This window comes from Centroberyx gerrardi, chromosome 8, assembly GCF_048128805.1.
Source record: "Centroberyx gerrardi isolate f3 chromosome 8, fCenGer3.hap1.cur.20231027, whole genome shotgun sequence".
Classification (NCBI taxonomy): domain Eukaryota; kingdom Metazoa; phylum Chordata; class Actinopteri; order Beryciformes; family Berycidae; genus Centroberyx; species Centroberyx gerrardi.
Genome location: NC_136004.1, coordinates 5986370 through 6000926, shown reverse-complemented (window position 1 = coordinate 6000926; position 14557 = coordinate 5986370). Strand labels below are relative to the sequence as shown.

The 14557-nt window shown below is 42.8% G+C and overlaps 1 protein-coding gene across 1 annotated transcript; it reads right to left on the bottom strand.

The window, feature by feature from the left end:
- Nucleotides 1–487: 487 nt before the first annotated feature.
- Nucleotides 488–14332, bottom strand: sfrp1a (secreted frizzled-related protein 1a). Its single transcript, XM_071911527.2, has 3 exons — nucleotides 13578–14332; nucleotides 9692–9772; nucleotides 488–1990 (listed from the first exon to the last, which is right to left on the bottom strand). Exons 1-3 carry the CDS (start codon nucleotides 14098–14100, stop codon nucleotides 1665–1667), a joined length of 930 nt encoding a protein of 309 aa, XP_071767628.1. The 5' UTR covers nucleotides 14101–14332; the 3' UTR covers nucleotides 488–1664.
- Between the last annotated feature and the right edge of the window lie 225 nt (nucleotides 14333–14557).

Below are 14557 nucleotides of genomic sequence, written 5' to 3'. Positions count from 1 at the left end.
AGGCAGATTTGAGGTGCCAAACTACAATAGTACAATCAAGGCCTTATTTATGCAAGATTATACTCTAATACCGCCTGTTTACAAAGCATATATGAGGCTTTTACACATGGTGTCCATTTAAAAGCATGGGTCTATAATCAATTAATCATTATATTTCATGTAGTTTTTGAACCAGGCTGTATAAAAGTCTGTACAAAGATACATTATTGTTTTATGCAGAGGCATTTTTGCAGCATATTGCTATCTTCACTTATCACAGTGTAGGATAATATCCATTTAGGCTGCTGTTGGTGTTTTGCTGGCGCTTCACTTTTGTGAGAGCAACTATAATTGGGTGTAATAATGTCTCAGTAACAGCAATCTGAAATACTGGAGGCTGTGCAGGCAAATGAATGGAGCATCCATAATGTTCTTTTATGAAATGGAAACATGAAAAATACATATAAATCCATAAAAGAAAACAAAATGATATTCCAGACACCATTTCTTTTTTCCATATTTATGTAAAATTTGTATGTACATGTAATAGGCAGCAAATGCACTGCTGACATTCAAATCATGACACAAAATAGTGCTAAAATGGACCAGCAACACGGAGCAAAACAATCCAAAACACAGATTTGGCATTTTTTTGCACTCGGACAATTTTTGCACTTTTAATAATGTGAGACTACAAGCCGGTTTTAGAAGACGGAAAGAACACCATTACTGACGGATAGTGATTACTGCAGCTAGACTGTATTTAGAAAGATAAAAAATGTAAAAAAAACAAACAAAATATTTGGCCAAATGTCAGCTGACAAGATACATGACAAGAAATCAGACTATTCTGCACCAGAATCAGATATTAGTTCTGGTACAACTAATCATTGTTTTGTTCTGGACTGTAGTTGTTATATTGTTAATACATATTATAGCATTACATATTGTAAAGAGCAGGCCATAACTGATGTGTATCATAGAGTAGGTTTACGGACTCTGATAAGCAGTTTGTGGATGTGTATTGGTAGTTATGATTTTGTTATGATTTTTCAAGTAAAAAAAAAAAAAAGAAGTATGTAAAAATAAAGTCATTGGAATGAGGCAATTGGAAATGAAATGATCAAAATTAGCGGTAGTGCAGTCATTAATTTGACAAAACAATCAGGTCGCGGCAGCACTCTATCATACTAGTGTCAATAAGTTATTCAACAACTACCCTATCTGAAGCTGCTCTCTACAGTGTGGCTTTTAAAGCTAAAAAAAATACCAGCAATTGTCAATTCTGTAGTCTAATCACTGATTCTATGATCTATTATTATATGATCAGAGCGAGAAGAACCTGTCTCGGATGTCTTTGCAGCACACTGGAAGTGTGTAACACGAGTATCTACATACATATAGTGGAAATGATTTCAGTGAGGAAGGGCTTTTACTACAATGTCCTTTTCTTAACCCCCAAAAAAAAAAAAAAATGGCAACCCAACCCTATAAACTGTGGCGTCACCGATCGCCACGTTCAACTAGAAATGGACAAACGGAGATTTCAAAGTATATCGGTAAAATATACAAAGATATATAGATATATAAACAGAACAATAGAAAGCAAAAAGTTTTGGGTTTTTATGGTTGTGCAAGTTCATATGTAGGATGAGATGCAAACAAAGGAAGGGGGGGAGGTCATATTATTTGAAGACGTTCTCGAAGGCGGGACACTTGTAGGTCTTGAGTTTCTTGATGGCCTTTTTGAACTCTTTGCTGGCCTTGTCCCACTTGTGGATGCCTGTGAGGAGGTACTGCTTATCCACCTTCCTGCCCATGATTAGATACTGGTTGCCCAGGTTGTCCAGCTGCTGGCAGGGGCAGTCCGCGCCGTTCTTCAAGTACAACACCAGCTTCCTCAAGTCCTTCCTCGTCAGGCTCCCCGTTTTCAACAGCTTCTTCTTCTTCTGCAGGATCACCTTGCGGTCCATGTTTTCCCGCTTCACCTCCTTGATTTTGGCCTTGAAAGCTGCAGTCGGAGGAAAGGGGAAAAGGGGTTAAAAAAAACACACACACAAGTTCTCGACATTACCTCATGCCTAGCGGTGCGTGGCGTCTCGTACAAAATGGTTGGGCTAAGGCCATCGCCTGCCGCTAAGGAGCGCTGGTTAATATTTCATGAGTACAAAAATGCCAGTCATGCACTGTAATCCCTCTGTGTAGCATGCTAGCAAAATGACAGAAAGGTCGGGTTGCTAAAGGGTATCAGTGGCAAATCAGCACCATCTCTTCAGGGAGGAGAAAGTATGGTAATGTAATTCTGTAAGGGATTGCGGGGGGAGAGGGATTATAAAGAAAAATCTTCCTGTCATGGGCATGACTAGTGAAAGTATACGGGTATGGGAAAACAATCCGTCCAGATTCTCATTTTACTGGAATGTTTTTTGGGGTTTTTTTTTTAGTTTCTTTTTTACTTTTGTTCATTCTGATGCATGCATGCTCTTTTTCAGCACCGTCCTGCTTCACATTCATGCAGTTGCACACATTCACACGTGGGAGCTGCCTAGTACAACCAGTGTTTTCCTGTTGGGCACTAAGCAGAGCCACTGGAGTGACTGGGGGTTAAGTGTCTTGCTCACGGCAACCTTGATGATAGTTGTGTGAGAAAAGGGAGAGCTTCATTTATTCACTGATTTAAACCAGCAACCTTCCAATCACAACTCTCTGACCTTCCTAGACTACAACCACCCAATTTATTTCAATGAATACACCCAGCATACACTATGTTGAGTGATAGTTGGCGACAAGCATTATCCGAAGTAAGAAGACTGACCTTTTAGTAGGCCTAATAAAAAGTTGTTGATTCCTATGTTTAAACTCAACATAGCTGATGTAGCCAGGATTATTTTTGGAACTATTTCAGGTGAGCAACCACATATTCATTCACTGCAAAGTGATTTATTTTTATTTTTAGCTGCACAGCTAGTCTCCCATCGCCCTATGGAAACAGGTAAAGTAGTTCCCGGTAGTTAAAACAATTATTTTAATATCATATTTTATGTATATTTTACCAAATTCCTACACAAAACTGCCAGGCCCCAGATTAGACCTACTTACCATTTAGCTTTAGTGTTGCTACAAGTTCTCATTTTCTCCTTTTTGAAATAATGCTAGTGGCTTACTATCACTCAACATAGTGTATGCTTAAGTGTTAGCATGGAGCCTACTATCACTCAACATCACTCAACATCAGAACCACAACTGGCACAAACAAACACAAATAAAATGTATTTGCAAATATTTCTGTAAAGAATGTTCTAATAACATATATGGCCTTTGTTCCTCACGTTGGAAAATGACCAAATGGCTTGTTCCTCTGAATAGCTTCCCTTTTCATTAGCTTTGATCACTAAACCCACCCAACCTGGGTGAAAACATCAGCTAATTCTCTTGCTTATGCTCTGCTGTATAGAGACAGATGACTTGACAGAAATTCATTGTGCCACTGTTGACTGAAAACATATTAGTGGCTCTCAACATGAGGCATGACTGCAACATCGCAAATCTCTTCCTGACAAATATCTGGATTAGGGAAGCAGATGTATCAGGAAACTGGTATCAGGAAAATACCTAAATGTAATCGGATATCTGTATCAGAGAACTTTCCCGATACTAAAGCCTGATAACATATATGTTGATTTTCTGCCTTTTCCACACATCGTCTAATGAAGAATAACAGATTGTCCATTATTTTGTCCATTGATCTGAAAGTAATAGTCTAGGTCTATACTGTTCAATAAAAGTAACGTATCTGACTGGTATTCAGTATCAGTGGATCCTGAAAATGTTAGCATCAGAATCCGCATTGGCAGTGCAAAACTGGCATCAGTATGCACCACTAGTTTGGATAACACCCTCTTTTTTGGCTTCTCCCTCTTTCTGAATCTCCTGCTGTTTTTTCGCTTTATCCTAATATGCCTGATCTTTCACTAAACTCTATTTAACCTTCTAATCTCTCTGTTTCCTCCAGTTTCCCTTTGGAAACAGAGCACGAGTCAGCCTCTGGTGGTCCAAAGCTCCATATGCCTCCTCCACATATCGCGCCTCCTCATTTTCCACTGACAGTGATGTGTGTGCAGCGCCGGTGACCTTGTGACACGGTAACATGAGAAAAACGTGGCACGCTATGTCAAATCTAATTCACTGAGCTCTTGTCAAGATAAAGCACTGAGTCGCGTCGGAGATAAAGCCTTGTGACCTGCGGTGCAGGGAACACCCTCATGGCTGAACATGAATTCTGCTCTCATTGCAAGGGAGATCTGAGCTGATAAACCAGAACTTTTGCCTGATATTCCTCATAGTTTTCAGGAATCCACACAGCCAGAGGGTAGACACAAAATCCCTGCTGACTCACTTTGAGCACATTCATGATGTTTGGCACCGGACCCACTGGAAACCTGAATGGCTGCTTCAAGAAACTGCTCTAGGTTTCATCTCTTCCATCGCCTTCGAATCTTCCCAGTGCTAATTAAAGTGTTAGAAAGGAACAGTCCTGTTTTTCCCAGTATTAACAGTGCACATGGTTGGGATTAAGACTTTTATCCTCTGTCTTCAGTCCCTGAAACGGTCTCTGTGAGGAGGCTTAGTGTTCAGTGAAATCAAAATGGGCAGCGTTCATAATTAGTGAGTCATAAAAGAGAGGGCCTAGCCCACCCCTGAAAGGACTTCATCTTGATAAATCCTCCATCCTCATAATCCTTTGACTGCATTGAACTTTCTTTGCACCTCGTGTTGCTTGAGTGCTTAATCTCCTCCACCAGAGTGTACAGTAACCAGTAACGCCATATAAAATAATTGAAGTGTTAAGGGGGAAAAAGTGCTATCCTTGACTGAGGGGTGGTGAAACTGTGTCCTCACTTGTGCATTCCTCAAAGAATAATATATTCTGGGACTGTGCTTTAAAAAAAAAAAAACTAGCCACCCATAACTATAATCTGCACAAGATTACAGACATGTTGAAATAACTATTTTCACTTCAGCAAAGCCAAACATGAAAATCCATCCAGTAGGTGGTCTTCAGTGCTGGTGTTAGGTAAGAGTACCAAAATATTCTATTCAAGTAGCCTACATGCTGCTACTTTGCTGATATTTGACTTAAGCAGAAGTAAAATTACTGGTGCTAACATCTATTTAAGTAAAAGTAAAAAGAAGCTCATTTAAAATGTAAAATTACTGACTTCATAAAGTACTCAAAAAAGTACAAGTACACAAAAAAGCTGCTCGACTATAGTAATGAGAATAAATGCAATTTATTACTTCCACCCTTGGGTGCTGGCATGTCTGGTACTGTCCCTTTGCACTGAATGTGAGCTCTTATCCTTATACAGTGTGTAGGCTACTGTAATTCCCTTGGTGATTAAAAGGATTCTGATTCCAATAAAACAGCCCAATCAGGATCTCAGACTTCTTTATCCATGCAAGCTGTAGAAGGTTTAGGGGACATCTTAACCATCAAAGTTGACTTTTAGGTTATTTTGCAAAGTTTTCCTAGAAATGTCCCATTTTTTCTGAGTCTGAGCTGAAAATATATAAAAAGAAATGCAATCCAGCATGCATTTCTTTAGCCAGCTGAGAGAGCATTACTCAAACAGTCATTTTCTGATGCCTATTTTAAACATTTAGAACAATGAAAAATGGATTCAGATTTTTATGACAGCACGTTCACGAGTGCATAAATTTTCCCTTGAACCATATCAGGCAATGCGATTCTAAACGTCAACTTCGGCGGAAAATCCCCCTTTAACTTTGCTCCCTGACCCCTGGCCTGCTTTAGAGGTAGAGACAGGACCTCCAGCTTCCAGGGTGTCATAAACCCAGCAGGAGGGCGTGCACCAGTCCCCCCGTTCACAATAATGGAACGCGTCTGATCCGATAAGCCGAGGTGATCAGTGCCCCGGCGCAGGGGCCGCCCTGTTGTTTACTGCATCGGCATGGGGATGGAGCAATTTGGCAACGGCAACAAAGTGAGCTGTCAGCGGCAGAGGAGAGATTTAATTGAAGGGCGCTGGAGTTTTTCGGGACAATGAGGTACCGTAAAACCTTAAGCGCAGAGATAAATTGCGGTGGGAACAAAGTGTTGAGTGGGATGTGCCGTAAATCCGTCACCAGCTGGGACGGCAATAGGAGGTGGAGGGGTGGGGGGGTGGGGGGGGTACAATTTCATCAGGATCTCTGAGAAATCAGGAAGTGTCTTAGTTATCTTAGTTACCACCGGAGGAACCCAGAGTGCTGCACTAAAAAGTGACCTGGAACTCTTCCAAATGACCTACGCATTCAAGTGCCGAAGCCAAAACGTAATGTGATTCTGTTGTATCAGCTTGAAGACACACAACCAACTTTCAAGCAACTTCTTTTTTTCTCCCTATTTAGTGCAACACCTCTGCCAGATTGTGCTACATCCAACCACCTAGTAATCAAATGCTGTCTTGCATTTGCATTCTCTACTTTTATCAGGATGAAGTCCCACGGGAAAGTCAAATGTACTTGTGTAATTGGAGGGAAGCAATTACGCAGGACTTCAAACAATAGACACATTATTATTATTATGAAAGAAAAAAACAAAAAAACTTAACACTTAACTAAAGTGAGAACAGACCTTTCGCAATGCGATGCTTCCAGGAACTGAGGTTTTCAGTGGACAAAAATGCTAATTCGCTGCCAGAGCGAGGATATTTTACACATGATTGGTCCACACAGATTAATAAAGACCCCGATGCAAGTCACTGATTCATTCCTCTGGCCTCGCTGCGGTTTTCCATCACCACGGAGTGAAAGGTCAGTCGGCACATTGTTTATGCCGACGTTCCAGATGATAAGAGCAAAAAAATCTATTATCTATCTTGCGGCCTGCACAGCAAAATTGTCAGAATTTAACTCTGACAGGGTAAAACTCAACACTAATGCCAATGTTTATATAAGTCCACACCCATCAATGTTAATGTAACACCATATCAGAGTGAACAAACTCTCCAATCAGCTAAAAAAATAATTGGCACTGAAAAATCAACACTTATTAACGCTGGAAAATTTTACTGTGTGTTCTCCAAACAAAACAAGACAGGCCCTTCTAGCTTCACCAAGCGCTCCTAAAACATGCCGCTACTGTGTCCATCCATTCCCAGTCAAGTCAAAACTAGCATAATGAAATCGAGATGATGGCAGTGGCCTTATCTTCTGTTGGGAGGATAAAAAACAGATCATGATTACACCCAGTGATTTTATTCTATTTTTCCTCAAGACAAGACATGAACTCTATTACTTGACTTCAGCTGCTGTCAGAGATATTTATAGTCGCAGTTTTCCGTTTTCATGGAAAAAACAAACAACTTTAGCCAAACTTTTGTAACATACCCAATGACGCTATCTCTTGTCAGACTATGTATTACTTGTTTACCCCGCCGCAATCAAGTCGCGCTCGTTTCACTGCGATGTTTGCCGCATTCCAGGGAAGGTCCGTCCCTTGTGTGCTCAAACCTGCAGCGTCAGCAGTTCGACGCTCAGGCTTTTCTGTGTATCCTCACATGGCAAGGGTTAAGGGACTTATGACAAGGAAGCAAAACAACATCTGTCTTAATCAGAGATGAAACAAGCCAATAATGTGCCACTCTCCTCTTGGCTAACCAGGATGCAGACTGAAAGGCAAGTCCCGTCACCGCAGCATAAACAACGAGGCAATTCGTTAAACAAATAGAACTTTAAACTTTTTTCCCCGAGAACTGGAAGAATGTCTGTTTCCAATGCGTCCAGTCCATGTTTGCGCGGCCTGGCACCTGGAATTCGACTCGAAACTGACAACTGAAGTTTTTTGGCCCGGCTAGGGAATGAAACATTAAAGCACGACATCCCGCATCTTGCGTATATCATGCACATATCAGTGCTGGAAACCCTCCTAACTGCAAATCTGGTGATGTTCATGTTTTTAATTTAACTGAGGGGGGTTACACTGTCCTTTATGAATTCCATGACTTTTCATAAGTATGTTGGAGAGCTTCCATGACCTAAACATTTGATTCCTTCCACATTTGTTAGTGTTGTTGGGCTGAAAACCATCTAATGCAATGAATATGTGAAGCAAGTTGTAAAATGCATTTTGCTATATTCCTGTAAAGTGACCCATTTGTAAAATCCCCTGATATTTCCTGAGTTCCCCAGAGAATCAATCAAATTCCCAGACTTTCCCTGTCTGGAATACACCTCTCTACATTCCATGATATTCCAGAAATTCCATAACCAGTGGGAACCCAAGGGAACCCTGTGAAACCCCTCAAAACTAATTTTAAAATTTTAAAAATGTGTGGTTGTTCATCTGAAAATAACTGTTGACATATTGACTTTTTAAAGTTACAAAGTTTTCATCCAACAGCAGCAGCATTGTTATGTCAAAATTTGTTTCCCCTTAAAAATATGATTTCCCCTGGCAGTGTGTCTTCGTCTCGATGTCCCACCAGGGAAGAAAACAACAAAATCGTTTCATTTTTGGAGGATTGTTTTCCTATTGCTGTCTTTTCAAAGGGTAAAACAACATTTCAAAAAAAAACATTTCAAAGAAATTACAAAGAATGAAAGTACACGCTGATTTGTGATCTTATTATCTCGAACCACAAGCGTCCATTGATTCTACAAGGAAGTTGCCAGGCCGTACATTAGTCTACTTGTCATTTATTAAGCACTTTCCCCCCATAATAATTTCCTTGTGCAGCGGCAAAACAACACCACACACTGAGGACGAAACAAAGACACGCCGCCAGGGAAACACATTATTTACGGGGGATACGAATTTTGGCAAAACAAGCATTTATCCTCATTTGTGCCATGTTACTTCAGTATGAGAACTTTATGAAGACAGTGTGCCAACCCACTGACCTCACTAACCAATACAGGTTATGGGGCCAGCTGAAATGGATTTTCTCTCTTTAAAAATTGCACAAAAACGTATTTCTTACAAATGTTGATACCTGCTATCTTGAACAAAAACTAAACAATGAATTCTATGTCATTCACTGCTCCATTTAGAAACAGATTTAAAGTGACTTTTCCCCCCAGCAGAAACAGACTGAAGGCATTCTGACACAACAGACGGACCAGACAGTAGAGCAAACATCCCACTTTACTGCTGCGAGGGCCTGCCACATAAAGGCTTTAGTGCCACTCTCAATGACCCCAATTCATTAGTTACAGAATATTAGCCTTTAACAAGCCAGACAGACCGCAACTTCGATCCAGGGGTTAAAAACTCTCCTTGCTTTTTCTCTCACCTTTAATCTAACTTGTACAAAAAAAGAAAAAAAAACAGACAGCCTGATTGATCTCACCAAGGATTAAAAGGGAATTACAAGGAACCGCTTTCCTGTTCAACGCTCTGTTACGACCATGATAGGCATGAAAACAACAAAAGCTCCATAGCTTAACCTGGAATGGAAATGGCCATGTATGGTCACATAAGCACTCCAGGAAAAAAAAAAAGGCAGATGCGTTACCTTCGTTCAGCATGTTCATATAAAGACTAAAGATGGAAGAGACAAGTGATGCACACTCATGCTACTGTTTAAGGTGATATTTTGGAAGACATGTCGAGGCATAATATAGTGGGGTGTGTCCATGTGCGTATTTGCATGTTGTGTGTGTGTGTGTGTGTGTGTGTTGGCACGGTGGGTGCTGGGAGGATGCTTACCGAACTCACTGGCACACATGTGCTCCAGCATGGCGTCTGTTTTCATTTCATTGTCACATGGAGGGCAGATGGGGGAGTAACCTGTGGAAAATAGGGGGGGGGGGGGAGACGCAGTTTTGAAGTCATCAACGCAACTGGAAAAGTGGCAAAATATCAAATGCAAACCAATGCAATGCAAAGCAACGGCGCCTGCTTCCTGCGAAGCGGCAGCTAAGCAAGAGCAAAAACTGAATTATTCACATCGCTTTGCCACAGTGGCCATCGGGGATGTGATTAGGAACAAAGAAAGCAGGAAAAAGCAGCAAAACAGTTAATTTCCCAATAGAAATGAATAGGAGTTAAAATGAAAATCTTAAAATATCACAGCCCTGCCCTTGGAGTCCAATTTAAAATGATGAATCCTGTAAGTGGGATGCGATTCTCCCCATTACACACCCATCTCTGTGTGCAGAGATCCTATCTAGTGTCTTGGAAGTAAAACTCTTGGTTCCCCCGGTCTCTCGGGCTCGTCTATGCTCTGATGACCTGACCTCAGTGAGGAATGTCCTCAACTTTTATAGCCAGCTGTAACTAAGAGTTGCAGTAAACACTCCTGCCTGCTATCTGCTACATGCAGAGAGATAGGCCTTTGGAACTTTTTCAAAACAGTGCTCCTTGCGACCAGTCTTTCCACTCTAATGCTCAAGAACTTCGGTATACACCCTTGGATGGTTTGTCACATTGTGTGTTGGCATTGAAATAATTAAAACTGACCTCACTATAAGGTATAAGACGTCTAAGTGTGTGAGAAATTCCTCAGGCTGCAATACATTTCCCCATTCTGAAGATGTTTTTCAGCAAAAGCACCCATGCACACAGACATTATAAATCCACACTATTTGTTTTTTCCTGAAATCTAATTTATTCACTCAGAAATGAGAGTGTTAGAAGTGTGGAAGGAAAGCAGGAACCTATCTATGGCAATGATATACAATCCAAGTTTAAAGGAATGCTATGGCATTCCAATTATAACTGACTATAGACGAAAAGCCGACTAAAGACGAAAAGCCAAAATGTGTTTTTGCCAAAAAGTAATTCGGTCTAGAGGCATATCTGTGAATATTTCATCAACATGATTTTTCTATTTTATTTTTTTAGACTTACCGCAAATGATCGCTCCGTGCCAAACAGCTGAGCTTACTTTCCAAACAAAATCGGACGTACAAAAAGGATAACAAAGTCCTGAAGCATTTAATCTAAACGGGCTGCGTTTCAACATCGCATATCTGAATAATATGTGCAGAGGGTAAAAACCAAAACAAACACATCGCTTTTCTCTCCGTTACCAGTTGTCCATTACATGTGTTTGACAAAGGCCTGCGAAAGTAACACCCGGGTGTAAAAGGGGCTTGCAAAAACAGACACTGTTTACAGAGTCACGGGGTCCCTATTTCCCCATTTCGACTCGTTTCTCCTTTAAATCAATTATCACCAGCCTGTATTCGGCAGTGACGTGGTAAGCGCCGTTAGCTGACTTCTATTAACACCCATTAAGCAGAGCAGGTAAGGAGATTAGGACGCCCTTTGTCCCATCTTGGTCGAAACGGGTTAGATCCTGGAGAATGTTTGCTTGCAATCTACCTTTGGAAAGGAATATTCATGGGATTAATGAGCTGAAATGGAGCAGTGACCGAGTTCGCCTGGACCTAAAACAAGCCTGGCCCTGTGTCCTGCTGGGTCGGGCGGGTGGGGGACGGGGGACGGGGCGCTTGGTTTATTTATCACCAGCGCTGACAACGAATGATAACAGGTGACGTCTGGAAGGCCGCGGAACTCTGTGTGGTCCCGCGCAACCCAGAAAAGGGAGTCTTTCTCAAGAGACCGGGCTTCCGTCCATACCACCATGTCAGTCAGTACACTCCTACTTTCTTCTACCCCCATCTCCCTCTATTTTTTTTGCAAACCACCCGGGACATGTCCTACTACGCTTCAGATACAGTAAGTGCTGTGTAATTGAGGTGAGACGACCTTAAACCCCCCCTGTCGCTGGAAGATCCACAGTTCGACCGTTTATGTTCCAAAGGCGGTGTGAGAAACGACCCGCGGCGTGCGCGTTCAAGAGGCGTATTTAAGGCGCAAGATTGAAATATAAGTAGGTTGATGATGTGATGATGGAAATTCCCCCTTTGATTTATGGGGTAATGTGAATGAGGCGATTGTACTTTCCCTTTCCCTGGCATACACCTCACCTGGGTAACGGTGCTGGCGGCTGGCAGGGACGCCGGCGTGAGCTATAAAACACGCCGCTCGGGCGAGAAGTGCGGTCTCAAACAAAAACTATTTCGAATTCCCCAGGCTTTATCTTCCCCAGGCATGTTGTTTTTGTGCATTTTTCGGGGTTTCCATGGTATTTGTCAGTCTGGCTCATTGGGGTTAGTACTGGAACACCGCTTTTCCTGGACTATGTTGCGATATCTCCCCTGATGCTGCGCGAGGTGTCTGAAACGGCTTGATTCAGGCTTTGCTTCATACCAATAGAGTCCCAACAGGTTTAGAGAATCTGCAGCCAAGGAGCCATTAGTGATAGATGATGGGGGGGTTGCCATGTCCTTGAGAGCTTTGTTTAGAAACCATTGGCTCCACTCTCCTTGCCCCCCTCCCTGACTGCGTTTTCGTGCTCTCTTTTCAACATTATTTGGACAGTCTGCTTGTCAAATTCTCTTCATCCTTCCACCTTTCTTTAGTTTTATGCATTTGTCATTGATAAGTGAGCAGAAAATGAGATTAATAGATGCAGGTATTAGTTTTTTGCTGCTGGACGCCCTCCCAGCATTGTCCTCCAACTCAGCAAACACCTTGAAATAAATTACTACCATCTGTTAGAGCTTTTTTTCAATGTTACAACATCACTTCTTTGTCAATAGCAAAGGCAACTTCACGTTCGCACCACACTGAAGCCAGAGCTTATAGATCTTAGACTGAAAAGGAGATGTAACCGCAGAAGACTTTCTTTAGGGAGGGTGGGGGGTGGGGGGGTTTATGTTTCAAAGTGGCATCAAATCCAGAGGGGTCACGGGTGAATTTCCCCCAAAAGGTTGTATTTGGTTTGTTTGTGTTGGGATTTGCATCTGCAAACAGACCCTCACCCCTGAAACAACATTCTCATGCCCATTTAGCTGCACGGGTGTCAATTTTTACACTGTGGCAAAAGTGGCGGCTGTTTGTTCACACAGTCAAGCAGTTACTCTTACTTTAGCACTCTATAGTAAGTTACATTAAGAAATCCTCAGATGATAAAGCTAGGCCTGCATCGCTCTTACAGAAGGACAACTAAGTTCAATTATAATAATTTAGCCACCACTTTTCTTGTGGCTGGCAGCATCCTATGGGATACAGAAGCAGGCTCTATCAGAGAGAATCCCCCCCCCCCCCCCTTCAAAAGCTACTGTTGAGGTGCTCTTGAGCAAGGCACCGAAACCCCAACTGCTACAATGAAGCTGCTCAGCGGCCAATAGTAGCAGACTGTGTAAATATGTGGATCTGTGTAAATGTGGAAAGGAGCTCACGTGCTCAGTCAACCTTCCCTTGACAAATAAAGGTTAAAAAAGGATACTAACCAATAGAAAAGTGTTGTAAGTACACAATATCACTATGTAGGTACTTGATAAAAATCACCCTAATACATAATGCACTTACAACACTTACAAGGGAGAGTTTCATCAAGTACCTACACAGTAATATTGTGTACTTACAATATTTTTTCCATAGGTTAAGGCACAGGTTAATGTCTGTAATGAGGTCATTGTAAAATGTTACCAAAAATCGTAGTAAAACTGTTAATTCAACAGTAGATCATTGAAAGCCACAGTGACGCAGGCCTGTGGAGCGCTGTGGCGGCTCGGCTTACCTGTGGGCTTGGTGGCCTCGGTTGCATTGGGCGCCGTCATGGCAATGCACACGTCGTCTTGGGGGAACTTGTCACAGGTGAGCATCTCGGGCCAGGGGAAGCCGAAGGCCTCCATGATGGGGGTGCAGCCGTCCCGCACCGCCTCGCACAGCCAGCGGCACGGGTAGATGGGCCGCTCCAGGCACACCGGCGCGAACAGCGAGCACAGGAAGACCTGCGTGCCCGGGTGGCAGTTCTTGTGCACCAGGGGCACCCAGCTGCCCGCCTGCTGCTTCACCTCGGCCATGGTCTCGTGCTCCAGCAGGTTGGGCAGCAGCATCTGGTTGTAGCCCACGTTGTGGCAGAGCCGCAGGTCGTCCGGGATGTCCACGCACTGGGGCGGCTTGCCGTAGCTGCGCCCGCCGTTGTACATGTCCGACTTCCAGCTCAGGTACTCGTACTCGGACGCTCGGCACACTGACATGAGCGCCACTGTCAGAGCCAGCGGGATCATTCTCCAAAGCGGTTCAGAAGTACACCTCATGTTTTGCTTTTTTTTTAAACACACAATAAAACGAATGCAACTCACAATGCAGCTGAAAGAGAGGAATCAACAGACTTGCTTCGCCGGGAAAGAAAAAAACAAATGCAGAAGAAAAAAAAAAGTCCTGCTGATTAGTGTGCGTAAAATCGTATTAAGTTTGGGGTTTTGGGTAAAGTCCACGGCCGGTCTCCTCTGGCTGCAGCCCCCGTTGCGCTCCTCTGGTGCGTCTGGCTCCTGCGAGAGCTCGGGGAGGTAAGCGCTCTGCTTGTGCGGAGCTGGGAAACAAGAGAAGATTGTAAAGTGCGCACCGGCCAATCGGAGCGCGTCTGCGCCTTTTGGCACTCCGCTGTCAGTCAAAGCGCTCAATTACCCAGTGCGTAAAACACGACAGGAGCCTCCCTACCCCCTCCATTACTCCCTTCCTTTCCCTTCCTTTGTCAAAACAAAATACTGAACT